Source organism: Thunnus thynnus, chromosome 16 (assembly GCF_963924715.1).
Source record: "Thunnus thynnus chromosome 16, fThuThy2.1, whole genome shotgun sequence".
In the NCBI taxonomy this organism is placed as follows: domain Eukaryota; kingdom Metazoa; phylum Chordata; class Actinopteri; order Scombriformes; family Scombridae; genus Thunnus; species Thunnus thynnus.
Genome location: NC_089532.1, coordinates 30,795,810 through 30,809,854, shown reverse-complemented (window position 1 = coordinate 30,809,854; position 14,045 = coordinate 30,795,810). Strand labels below are relative to the sequence as shown.

At 38.7% G+C, this 14,045-nt stretch overlaps 1 protein-coding gene across 1 annotated transcript in view; it reads right to left on the bottom strand.

The window, feature by feature from the left end:
• The window catches only part of LOC137199740 (neurexin-3a-like), a 198,736-nt gene that overhangs the window by 24,809 nt on the left and 159,882 nt on the right, over window positions 1–14,045 (bottom strand). Inside the window, exons 7-9 of the mRNA XM_067614245.1 lie at window positions 11,820–12,113; window positions 11,245–11,392; window positions 10,478–10,861 (exon numbers count right to left, since the gene is read on the bottom strand). Of these exons, the coding sequence (XP_067470346.1) occupies window positions 10,478–10,861; window positions 11,245–11,392; window positions 11,820–12,113 (826 nt within the window). The remainder of the gene's footprint in view (window positions 1–10,477; window positions 10,862–11,244; window positions 11,393–11,819; window positions 12,114–14,045) is intronic.

Sequence of the window (14,045 nt, the reverse complement as noted above, 5' to 3'; positions counted from 1 at the left end):
TTATGTAAAGAAATCCATATTTGAGACCTACCATTCATAAGCTGCTCCATTGAACACCATCCTTGTTTCAAAAACCCTTCTTGCTGACTTAACAACCCATTTACTCAACTATATCTTTCCTCCATTTTTTTGGTCTTTATTATTATGATGATTATAATTATGATTTAATTATTTATCTTTCCTTTATTCATTTATAACTGCTCTTATTTATTTATTTACTTACTTATTTTATTTACTGATTTAGATATTTATCTATCTATCTTCTGTTAAGTTTCATTTCCTTAAACCAACAGATGGCTCTTTATAATGGGTCCATCTCATACTGGGCCCACGTAGCTGTGGGGACTTGGGGGTTCTGACTGGTTTGGACAGCTTGGTGTCTGAGGGCTTACTCCCTGTTAAACACCCCTTCAAATAGAAAGATGCTCCTCAGACCCAAATGAAAATATTAATTACCTTATTTTCCAAATAAAGAAGGAAATGCACAACCTCAGAAATAAAAATTTACCATTCATCTTTTATTGCATGGTTGACACTACAGTTGGTTTGCGTAAGTAAGGAAGTAAGTAAATTTTATTTGTACAGTGCTTATCATAGACATTAGTCATAAAGTCAAAAGGCATAATACAACATACAAAAAAGAAAGAAAACATAGTAGATGAAGTGACCAACCAAGACACATAATTAAAAAGTGCAAAACTAAAACACACAATACACAATGAAAATACACAATACACAATAAAAATACATAACAAAAAACATAAAATGATGACCCAGTGCATACTGGTTACCCAAACACCTGTTTAGCTACTTTTTAAAAGAATACAAAATCAGCAGACCATAAGAGTGCTGGCAGAGCATTCCATAGTGTAGGTGCTACAACCTCAAAAGCTTGATCACCATGGGTCTTAAGGCGGGTGTGTGGGACAGACAGCAAATGTAGCATATTTAACCTAAGAGAGTGAGCTGATGAGTAAGGGGTCAGCCACATATGCAGGAGCCTGACCGTGCAAAGTAAGGAGAAGTAAGTGAGAATGAGAATGAGAATTTTAAAATGGATTCTGTACCCAACAGGGAGCCAGTAAAGAGATTTAAGTATAGGGATAATATTGAGATTGTCTGCAGACGATCAAGAGCAGACATAGTAAGTGAGGGAGTAGTGTGTTACAGTAGTCAGTGTGAGATGATATAAAAGCATGTATAAGCGTCTCTAGTTCAGCAGTTGAAACTACAGATCTGAGTTTACTAATATTTCTTAAGCGGAAAAAACGAGATCTGGTCAGCTGCTTAACATGGGTGTCGAATGACGAAAGATTGTCGAAAGATTGATCAGATATTAACCCTATTTTATGCAGGCTGGTTTGGGCAGCAAAAGGAAGTGGTCCAAAACTTTGCACAATCATGGGGGCAACCTTTTCTGGGGCAACAACCAGAACCTCTGTCTCATCAACAAAATTGTTCTGACATCCAGTCCCTAATAGCTCTAAGTCGATGAGCCTAGATAACTTAAAAGCCTCACTAGGTTTGAATGAAAGGTGGAGTTGGTTATCCTCCGCAAATAAATGATAAGCAATGTTAAATCTGTTTATGATCCTACAGTTCTTAGACAAAGCAGGATCTAATTTAGTTTTCTTTAATATGGGCTGCATATCATACTTAAAATAGGAAGGGACACATCCTGAAGACATGGAAAAGTTACTAATAGTTGATACAGCAGGGCAGATTATAAACTTTAAAAAAAATGGAGATGGCGGTATCACATATAGAGGGCTAGAAGATAGCCTCAACTTCCTAATCAAATCCATCAGGTCTTGTAAGCTGATAGGTTGGAAAGAGTCCAGAACAGTAGGAGATTCAGAGGGGCTAGAGCTAGGTGAGCAAGTCCCAGGATGAATACTGGACCTATTAGCCATTACTTTATCAACAAAGAAGGGAAGGAATTTGTTACAATCATCAATAGATGAATATGGTAGTGTAGAGAGCAGTGGTGAAACAATGAGATTTATAGTGTCAAATAAAATCTTGGGGTTTCTTTTTGAAGAAGAAATTAAGTTAGCAAAGAAAGCAGTCCGGACATTCTTTACTAGTGCATTAAAAGAGTGTCGGAGATTTGTTCAGTCCTGCAACACTTCTTCTCAGGCAGCAGACAGCGTTGGTCATCCATGGAGAAGTGTTACAAATAGCTTTAGTCCTAACCTTTAAAGGTGCCACTCTGTCCAACAACATGGAGCAATGCTCATTAAAAGACTGCATTAAAAACTCTACATCGTTAAGATTAGTATTAATATCACAGCAAAAGTGCACTGAGAACTGATCAACTGTAATCTCAAGTAATGATACGAGGACACAATGTTCTTTTAGGACACAAAGGGTCAGCATTTATAGAGACAGCAAAGAAAATACATTTATGATCAATGATCAGTAAGTCCTCACAACAGATATGATCAGTATCTAGTCGTAAAGTAAAAACAAGGTCCAAAGTAAAGTAACATGTTGCTTGAAATTAAAGAATCAGTAATATTAAGAAATTCAGTGGCTACACAATTAGTGGTATCATTGATGTGCAGGCTAAAATCATAAATTAATAACACTTTGCTCAGCTTAATAATAGAAGTCAGAAAGTCAGTAAATTCAGATAAAAACTGACCTGCTGGACCAGGAGGTTTATAAATTAAAACAATAAAATGGCTTTTGCCAACCAACTTTAGTTAGTTGTAATTCAAAAGTAGTCAAAGGTTCTATGTTCACCAATTGGCAAGAAAACCAATTCTAGTCAGGGTGAATGGGAGTTCCAGATAGTGTAAAATAAGTTGTCGATTAAGGTGCGTAAAGGTATGAAAATTAAGATGACCCATGTGGTGGTTGGTTGGGAGGAGGGGACCAGAGATGAAGATTCGTCTATTATGGACCACAAGGGAGTTGGGGAGCTTGCTGAAGTCACGTTTTAAAATTTCAGAGGACTGACTGGGAATATCATCATAGCCTACATGAAGTACCAACGTTTTGGGCAAGTGGGTGTTTAGCAAGGGTGCTGGGGATTTTTTCCAGGACATCACACACCCTAGCACCTGGAAAGCAAAATGTAGACGAAGATTGTGAGAGGAGTGTCCAGGTGGAGGGACTAGAGGTAACAGAGAGTCGTGGGACCCATGAAATGGCAGAGGAGATGGAGGAGGAGGCCGTGATTCTGCAGCTGAAGGATGGAAGTCATGAAGATGCAGGATGTTGTATTTTCTTGTATTTGTTCTCCAGCTGGATGTTGTAATGAGGAGGTGCATGAGGTGAGCGCCTCCCTCTCCTGCCACGGGCACCAACCAGGGACCCAGGCTCATGACGGGATAGAGTGAAGCTGATCAGGGCTTTAGGTCTAGCCCCAAGCCATATCCAGGAGTCATTCAAGATGGTGACTGGAGAAGAAGTAGCAGCAGCAGGACAGTGAGCAATGACAGGCTCTGGAGGAGAGACAGCTTCAGTATTCTCAGCGGCAGGACAAGGAGCAGTGGTATCAGGCACTTGGACACAGGCTGTGTCGGTTTGTGCTGGACTGAAAGTGATAGTTTCCATGAACTTCTTGGCTTCATGGATCTGGTAGAGTGTGGAGATTCTTCATTCCAGCTCTACAATCTTCTCGGCCAGGTGAGCACAGCCGACACAGCCAGAAAAGGGGGTGGTGCCATGGATTGAAGATGAGGTGGCTAGGGAGTAGAGATAAAAAGGAGCTCTCCCAACCAAGAATGTGAAACTTAAAATCTCAGTGCCCGATAACTAAAACCTTTTGCCTTGTTAAAATGTATAGATAAAAACAGCTGAATGTGCGCACATTCTCAAGCACAAGAAAAAAAATCAGATTCTATGCATAGAAATGAGCGTATGCATGGTTTATGCACAAAACGCAGTAATGCAGCTGGTGCGCAGACACAGTACTTCAACTGGACTTACATGGCCTGATCATGACTGTATGGCATCTGCTTCAATATGTGGAGGCAGCCACAGTTTGTACAGCTGAGGCAACAATTCTCAATCTCTCTGCTCTATGAAAAGTACATTCTTTTTAAAAAAAAACAAAAGATTTCAAAGCAATGCATCACACTCACCCCAAGTTATATTATGACCCACTACAGCCTGTCTTTCTTGGCAGAAAGTACCGTCGTAAGGAGTGAGGCCGAGAAGATTGTAGAGCTGGAATGAAGAATCTCCACACTCTACCAGATCCATGAAGCCAAGAAGTTCATGGAAACTATCACTTTCGGTCCAGCACCCAGATGGTGTACAGTGTGCACATGTTCGAGTCATCTTGTAGTTCATCTTCAAAAAAGGTAAGCGTTTGGGCGAAAGCTTGGTTTAACAGCTTTGTGAGACAAAGGTGTAGTATTCTGTAAATACTCAACACTCCGTCACCCAGAGACTAATGTACAGGCAGAATACTTTAAGATTTTAAGATGCTTTCAAATGAATGCAGTTCACTTCTCTAAAACAGAGAGCTGCATATTTACACACACTTTTGTCTACCTTTTCCTGTTAGTCAGACAGTGACCATCATCAAAACCATTGCATTTCAGTGGACCAAGGACGCGAGCACCCTGGATGGGGGGAGGGGGGAGGTGTATGATCCAATCGCAAATCGGTACAAGCCTAGTAGTGAGTCACTTCATAGTTTGCCAACCACCATGGAACAAAAAAACAACAAGAAGGAAGGTGACCATGACAAACATGTTGGAGAAAATACAACAGCCACCACCAACCGGAGTGTTGAAAGTTACAAGTGAGAAGAAGAGTAAAATTGGCATGTCAGCAGACCAAAAAAGAAAGTAACAAATGGCAGAGTCGGACAACATTAAACTTTCATGGTCCTCGCATTATTCAAATAATTTGATCTCTAGAGTGTATTACAGTCTGTCAGTTTGACTATTTGGAATAAACACTTTTTGGTGTTTATTCACCCCAAACTATGGGGGTCAACAAGGGCCAACACGCTGCAACTTAAGAAAACACATGCAAACAGACAAAACACAAACAAATTAAGAAAACATCATCGATCTGACAACACATGCGCAGCATTTGGAAAACGTGCTGCAAATACCACAACAAGTAGCTGGGATACAACATTAACAAAAATGCTGAAAATAAACCACACATCAGATGTGACAATGATAGTGTTTCCAGAGGACACTTAAGAGTGATGAACATGTCGATAACTCATAAGCGAAATGTTGTTAAAACACAAATGAGGCCTGTGTTGTAAAACTATTCAGAAAAACAGTTGAGCATTATATATTCATTTCATAAAAGTCAATCCTTCCATATGACATTTCTGGTTAATTGGACTATCAAGGATATGATGTTTAATACTATAGTGAAATAAAAGTTAAAGCAACAGTTATGACTGTAACCAACATTTGTAGTGACTAGATAATCGTTCAGAAACAGTTTCAAATATTCAACATAACTTTTACTTCATAATAAAACATTCAACCTGAAATTCTTCACACATTATATCTTTACGTTTCTATTACTTCAATCACTTCATACTTTCAACGTGACTTCTTATCTACTTTAACTACTAAAATATGATTGTCTATCAGGTTACTAAAGCAATAGTGAATCACTAGGTGATTTTAAAGGAGGCCTATTATGCTTTTCCTTAATTTCATTCCTATATATAATGTTACAATGTCAGATGTTGATGTTAAAAGTGGCCTATGTGTCAAATAATGAGGTAAACATATGTAGAAGTAATGCCTGTAATGCAAAAAGCACCCGCTTCAGACTGCTCTGAAAGCTTGGCTCAGAGCTCGGCTCTGAAAGAAAGGTTTTCTTAGAGGGTTTTTGCCAAATATGACCAGTGATGACATGTATAGCCACATGACATCATTCAACCACTGGCTGTCAAGGTGGTGTCCAGCAAACAACGTGGGCTTCATAGACAACTGGCAAATTTTCTGGGGAAGACCTGGTCTGATTAAGAGAGACAGCATACATCCCACTTTGGATGGAGCTGCTCTCATATCTAGAAACACGGCTGAGTTTATTAGCAGACCAAAACAATGACAACCCAGAGTTGAGACCAGGTGGCAGAGCTGCAGTCTTACACACTTCTCTGTGCTTCCATTAGAGCAGTTACCCACCTAAAACCACATAGAAACGGTGTCTGTTCCCTGACCACTTAAATTTAAATAAATTAAATATAAAATAATCAAAAGAGGAGTCATTTATAAATATCTAATAAAAATTAACATCACCTCTGCGATAGTACAACAAAATAGGAGAATTAAATGTGGACTCTTAAACATGAGATCACTATCATCTAAAGCCGTATTAGTAAATGATCTAGTCTCAGATTCTAGTATTGATTTATTTTGTTTTACTAAAACCTGGCTGTCATGAAGAGTATGTCAGCCTAAATGAATCCACTCCCCCCAGTCATATTAATACTAATATTCCTCGAGACACTGGCCGAGGAGGTGGAGTTTCAGCCATCTTCAACTTAAGCCTAATTATCAACCCTAGACCTAAATTTAATTACAACTCATTCGAAAGCCCTGTTCTTAGTCTCTCACCCAACCTGGAAAACTTAACAGCCAGTTCTATTTGTTATAATGTACTGTCCTCCTGGCCCATACTCTGAATTTTTATTTGAATTCTCAGAGTTTTTATCAAACTTTGTCCTTAGTACAGATAAAGTAATTATAGTAGGTGATTTCAATATTCATGTGGACATCAATAATGAGAATTAACACTGCATTTATTTCATTATTAGACTCAATTGGCTTCTCTCAGAGTGTAAATAATCCCACTCACTGTCTTAAGCACACCCTCGATCTTGTTCTGACTTACGGCATTGAAATTGAACATTTAATAGTTTTTCCTCAAAATCCTATTTTATCAGACAATCACTTAATAACTGTAGCTAAATTTAAGGAAACAATTCCGTAAGCACTGAATTCAATGCCATGTCTCAATACTACGGAGGACGCCTACACCAATTTTAGTCCCTCCCAAACTGATAATCTTGTTGCTAGTGCCGCAGGCTCACTGCTGATATCACTGGACTCCATCGCCCCTTTGAAAATGAAGATAATAAAACAAAAGGGGTTAGCCCCATGGTATAACTCCCAAACCTGCAAATAAAAGCAAACATCACGAAAATTTGAAAGGATTTGGCGTTCCACCAAACTAGAAGAATCTGGCTTTGTCTGGCAAGATAGTCTCAAAACATATAGGAAGGCCCTCTGTCATGCCAGAGCAGCCCATTACTCATCATTAATAGAGGAGAATAAAAACAACCCTAGGTTCCTTTTCAGCACTTTGGCCAGGCTGACAAAGAGTCATAACTCTATTGATCCATGTATTCCTAGTGCTCTCAGTAGTGATGATTTCATGAGCTTCTTTACTGATAAAATTCTAACTATTAGAGACAAAATTCATGACCTCCTGCCCTCAACAGGCACCGATTTATCCATAAACACAGGAACCTTAGAAACAGCTGTAAAACCTGATATATATTTAGGCTGTTTTTCTCCAATTGACAGGCCACAAAAACCTTACACTTGTTCATTCATTGTTTATTGAGGAAAATGATCCAATGTTTCATATTTTTTGCGTGGCAAAAGTATGTGAACCTCTAGGATTATATATTAATTTGAAGGGGAAATTAGAGTCAGCTGTTTCAATCAATGGGACTAGAGTCAAGTGTGAGTCTGGGAGGCCCTGCCTTATTCAAAGAAAAGAAATCAGGTTCTTCACTGTCTAAGTCTGAGCTTAGTGGAAGTATGTCATGGCTCAAACAAAGGATATTTCTGAGGACCTTAGAAGAAGAGTTGTTGATGCTCACCAGGCTAAAAAAGGGTTACAAAACCATTTCTAAAGAGTTTGGACTCCACCAGTCGATTGTCAGGCAGATCATGAACAAATGCAAGACATCCAACACTATTGTTACCCTCCCCAGGAGTGGTTGAACAAAGATCACACCAAGAGCAGGCATGTAATACTCTGGGAGGTCACAAAGTACCCCCGGGTAACGTCTAGGAAACTAAAGGTCTCTCTTGCAGTGGCGACAGTCAATGCTCATGAGTCCACCATCAGGAGAGCATTGAACATCAATGGTGTGCATGGCAGAGTTGCAAGGAAAAAACACTTCTCTCCAAAAAGAACATTGCTGCCATCTAGGGTTCGCCGAAGACCATGCAAATAAGCCAGAAGGTGATTGGAAAAATATTCTGTGGATGGATGATACCAAAATCGAACTTTTTGGCTTGAATGAGAAGCATTATGTTTGGCAATTAGCAAACACTGCATTCCTGCATAAGAACCTTAAACCATCTGTGAAACATGGTGGTGGCATTATCATGGTTTGGGCCTGCTAAACACACAAGTCATTCTACCAAAGAATGGTTGGAGCAGAGGAAAGATAATGTTTTGGAATGGTCAAGTCAAAGTCCTGACCTTAATTCTATAGAAATGCTGCATAAGGACCTGAAGCAGGCAGTTCATGAAAAGAAGCCCACCAACATCCCTGAGTTGAGACTGTTCTGTAAGGAGGATTGGGCTGAAATTCCTCCAAGCCAGTGTACAGGACTGATAAACAGTTACCGGAAGCGTTTGGTTGAAGTTATTGCTGCAAACACCAGTTACTGAAAACAAGGGTCCACGTACTTTTGCCTCACACAAATGTGTAAGATTGGATAATTTTCCTCAATTAATAAATGAAAAAGTTTATTTTTTGTCTCATTTGTTTAAATGGGCTCACTTTATCTAGTTTTAGGACTTGTGTATATATCTGATCATGTTTTGGGTCATATTTATGATATATATATCATAATATATATGATATAGTATATCTATATAACAGAGGGTTTAAGGGTTCACAGACTTTCAAGCAGCACTGTATATTCCTCAGTTCCGTCTTTTAGTCATCAAAGCACTCAGCAGTTGGAATAATGCCTAAAATTTAACACTTTTATGAAATACTGTGTAAGGTTACTTATTAGGAAGAAGAACCAGAGGTGCTAAATCACACAGCAAAAGTCAAATATTTAACGTGTAAAGCAGTTGCTTTGAGTGTCATCTACTAACTATATTCAATCACAAGACAATAAGCAATCTATGTCTGATCCAGTTAAAAAGGTAACAGTGGTTGACAATTTATTCACTTAACAGTTATTAAGCAGAGCTGCAAGTCACAATGTCCGAGAAAAAGAAAGCCCTCTAAGGTTTTACAAGTTGGCAAAAGTAAGGGTAAACAGCCCAATCAGTCACAGCCAGGTTGAAAGTGCTGCAAGTCAAGCAATAGGCTAAAGACAGTTTGATAGTCACCACTTTGGCACATGTGTTACCCGGCATAAGACCAGGGAACCCTGACAGCTCATCAGTTGATGAAAATGCATCTTTAGAGCTCTGCCTGAAGTAACGCAATACTACATGCATTCAGGATGTTCAGAGATAAAAAGATCCCGACCCCCCCCAAAAAAATTCTTAAGCAAAATGAACACTGAAACAATCTGAAGAGCTTTACTCAGCATTGAAAAATGAAAACTACTACTAGTCCTACGTTAAAAGGTACCCTGAGGAGTTTGTGACAACTAGTAGTCCTATGGAGCAATTTTTTCACGAGTGGGTCCCTGTTTTGTCTGTATTGTTCACATGCACTGGGACGCACATGCCCAAACAGGCAGGCAACACAAAAGTTATTAATTGCCACTGAATATATGCTATTTCACTGATCGACAAATTAAGGGAACCCAAAACAATTCTTAAATAGTAATACACAATTCTAAAATAGTAATACACTGCCAATAACATCATAATCAGCAGCGCTGTACAGTGACAGAAATAAAGAGGGAAATGTTTAGATAAAAGTTGGATGTAATAAATTGTCTTGCAAAAGCAAAGCATTACATGACTGTCATGGGAAGGGGCTACAGTAACTGTAGCCTATAAGATGCCATGCCAAAATATGCCAATTAAACCATAATATTACAAAAAGTCTGGTGGAGACAATATTAATTTTGAGAGAGATTATTATTATTATCGTTGTGATGAATTATGATTTTGATTCTTGAGCCTTCTTGAGTGTTTTTCCCCATATGGAGAAAGACAGAACATCTTTACATGCTTGTAAGACGGGTCTGGACCACTCATTAATTTCATTCAAACCCATTAGAAACAGAAAAGTACAAGAAAATTGATGACTGTCACAACTTCTCCTATATCACTTTTATGAGCCACTTAGGAACAAATCTGTTCATTGATAATCTGTTCAAGACTCCTTTGAATCATACTTGTATGTTTATTCATATTTTTACTCATTTTATATCTTGACACATATGAATGTGATTATACACATATATATATGTATATATATATATATATATATATATATATATATATATATATATATAGTTTCCTTCCTTTGGATATTTGCCTGAAGAAGACCTGTAGTTGGCCAAAGCATCACAAATAAAATGAGAGGGACATTTACCTCTCTCACAGGTGCGTGACCAGAAGCCAGTGCCAGTGCAGTCACAGATGAATCGATTCCAGCCTTCTTTGCAGACACCTCGGTTCTTGCATGGGTAGCTCTCACACTGCTTGCCAGGTTGCTTGTTACATGAGGGTTTGATGCCAGCGCCATTTTGTGCCTCAGCAATCTGACGGATGTCCTTGCTTCGACCGTCAATGAAAAGGTCACGGATACAGCCCACGTAGCCGTAGTTGAGCATCGCTGTCCAGAGCTCAGTAGGCAGGATGAGGTTGGTACGGTCAGTGGGAAGCCCCCCCAAATACATGTCGCCTTCTAGGTCCAGGATCTCACTCTCACCACTGGCTGTGAATGGGGTCCTTCTGCTGTTCACAGAGATGGTGCCTGTGGTGTGTATGGAGGGAGTAGAGATCAGGTACAGGAAATAGAAATCATATACATAATGATGGAGGGAATGAACTTATATTTACTCTGTTCAGAACAAAAGAAAGCTTTTGGTATACTTTTGTTATTTTTTGGAGTCAGTTCTTGCACTGTATTACTTTAATGTTCTTTAAAAATTATATAAAATTTTATTAACTTTAATGTTTACTATTAAAGGAAAGTCAGCAAATCTCTGACAGAACAAGTTGTCCATTACTTGTTATCACTGATTAAAGCTTTTGGTTTACTTTTCATAGTATTTTGTAAAGACAATTCTTGAACTTGAAAGGATAAAAGGTTATTCAATTTCCATGAGACCTAGAACACTTCACTATTTCACTGACCTGAGCGTCCATCTCTCTGGATGTCCACATGATACCAGGCACCATCATTGACCTTTGTCTGGGTGGCCTTCACCTTGATAGTCCCTGAGCCCATGTCCAACAGCAGGTACAGACTGCCATCCAGCAGCTCTACTGCAAAGAAATCCACCTGAACATGGGCAGAAACAGAAATTACCATTCAATCAAAGTTCTCTTTCTTAAAAAAAGAATGCAACGTGTGGATTGTTTGATTTGCTGTAATGCTGCAGTTATTTGCAGAATTGTGTTGTAGCCCTATGTACCCCTCTAAGGGTACATAGGCTCTCTCTCTCTCTCTGTGGTTAAACTGCTTGCAGCTCACCCCTCAATGTGATCAGGGGTCATGGGTAAACATTGCTTCACTTTACTGGGTCACAAGCCAAAAAGCCAAAGAACAACAAATTCTTAATGACATATTTGCCATGCCTATGAAGATTCTCAGTCATCCAGGTCATAGGATGTACAAGTGTTAAATAAAATGCTGTCTGATATTGTTAGGAAGGCATTTTTAAAGCAGAGTGTACATTAGAAAGTGTCCTTAGGGATTGTGGACTGACCTTGGTGTTCTTCTGGCTACGGGCAGCATCTTTGCGCTCCTGGGGTTTGCCATGGGTGAAGAGGATGAGGCCATTGGGCTCGGTAGTGCGGAAATCAAAGGAAATGGATCCCATCCGCTTGGTGTTCCACTTGGGCAAGCTGATGTAGGCCTCTGGAGTCTCGAAAGAAATGGGGTCCAAGGTGGCCACATTCTCACACTTGTAGGACACTTCACCTTGGATTTTCATCTTAGGGTCCACAATTCGAGCAAGGCGGGACAATTCAAGACGGATGTCATTGTTCTTATACACCACCTGCGAAGAGATAGCATTACAGTTATTATTCTCTTTAAGTATTGTCAAAGATGGATAGCTTTAATCTTCTGACTCAACCAGGTACTGTGGTAACACTTTACAACAAAGTTACAATGATTAACATTGGTTTGTAACCAAGCTGCATTGTCATTCTTCTCATTAAACAAGGAAATACTTCAAAATATTAAGAAGGTTATCTATATTAGTGTTTTAAAGATGGATGCAGTGCACTTCTGTAGATATGAATTTAGATTCACGGTCACATATTTACAAGATGTTCTATTCAGACTGAAATGTATGATGGGTGTGTGACTGATGATACTGTACAGATGAATCAAACTTAAAAACGAGTCACCTTAAATGCACAATGCAAATATAAACAAGTGGTACATCTCATCACCAAAGTTGGAACCTGCTGTCACTCACTGTAATGTAATGTGAGCAGTACAAATGAAATAAAACTAAAAGTAAATGAATAAATAAAATAACAATCACAATATACTAGCAATTTAGAGAGCACCTCAGCTGTGGTAGAAAGTAACGTGGTACATTTACGAAATTATTGTGATTACATTCAATATATTTCGGAGGAAAATGCTGTACTTTTCACTTCACTACATTTATCTGACAGCTGACAGAGTTAATGGTTATTTTACTGACTATCATTACAAAAGATTAGATTATTTTTAAAATATGATACATTGTGATTAAACAAACTAAGTAATAAGTACTTAATGAGTATTGGTGGTCAAATAATACAATATACAGTATTTAATAATCTCAGGGGCCATTCTTCATAATGAACATAATGGTATTTAAGTATACTTTGGTAATACCCCTTGTCCACCCCCATGGTTGGAGCGTTTGGTTCTCAGCTTTGATTGACAGGCCAGGTGCACAGCACATGTCAAATAACAGATCACGCATGGAACAACGAATGGCAGTAATAAAAATAATGAAGGCCCAAGTTGAAAAATGAAATTGTGACATCTAGTGGTGTCAACTAGACATAGACCTTAAAATAAAAAAGATGGAGCTATATTTACAGTAGTTTGTATGGGGGTTCTTTTATGGACTTCATCTTTTCTTATATAATGACTCACTTCTCACTACTTACTATTCTACCTCTGTATTCATTATTTGATGTGTTGTCGTTAATTGTTTGAGCTTTATTTTTATAATGGTTGGCTTGTCATTAATTGCAATGTGTATTTGTAATTGATGTTCGGCTTTTCATTATTAGGTATGCATATTTATGATTTGAGGGTTGGATTTTACATTTATTTCCCATGAATATTCATTATTTACTGTGGTAATTTGCTACTTGAAGATTAGTTGCTGTAATCTGACATTTCAAGAAGGCTTCTATAGAAATACTCCATAAACAAAAATATAAAAAAGAAAATGTATGAAAAGAAAATACTAAATATTCTAGAAGAAGAACAACCTGGGGAGATAAAGCTTGGTAAGGCAGACTGTTTAATGTTGCGCTACTCTGTGTTAATATGCCTCTACAAAATACCAACACAATAGCTGACTGAGACTGAGGTAATTGACTCTCTGTGAGCTGACATGTTCTGCTCTGCCTCTTACTAAGACTAGTAGCTCAACAAAAAAGCTGGACATACACACACACACACAAACACAAACAAACACACACACACACACACACACACACACACACACAGCTCTTGTGTGTGGTTTCCTTCAGCTAATTTAGGAGGCTGACATCAAGCACAAAATCTGTCTGCCATAGTGTATGCATACTTAGACACAAACACACACACACACAGGTCGTTTCAGCACTCAAGCAATATTGCAACAACAGAGCACAGCTCACTTGGCAGGCCCCACACCTTAGTGTTGTTGATACCTCCATGCAGCACAATACTGACAGTGCTGCTGTGGCAGTCCATGCAGGTGACATATGTA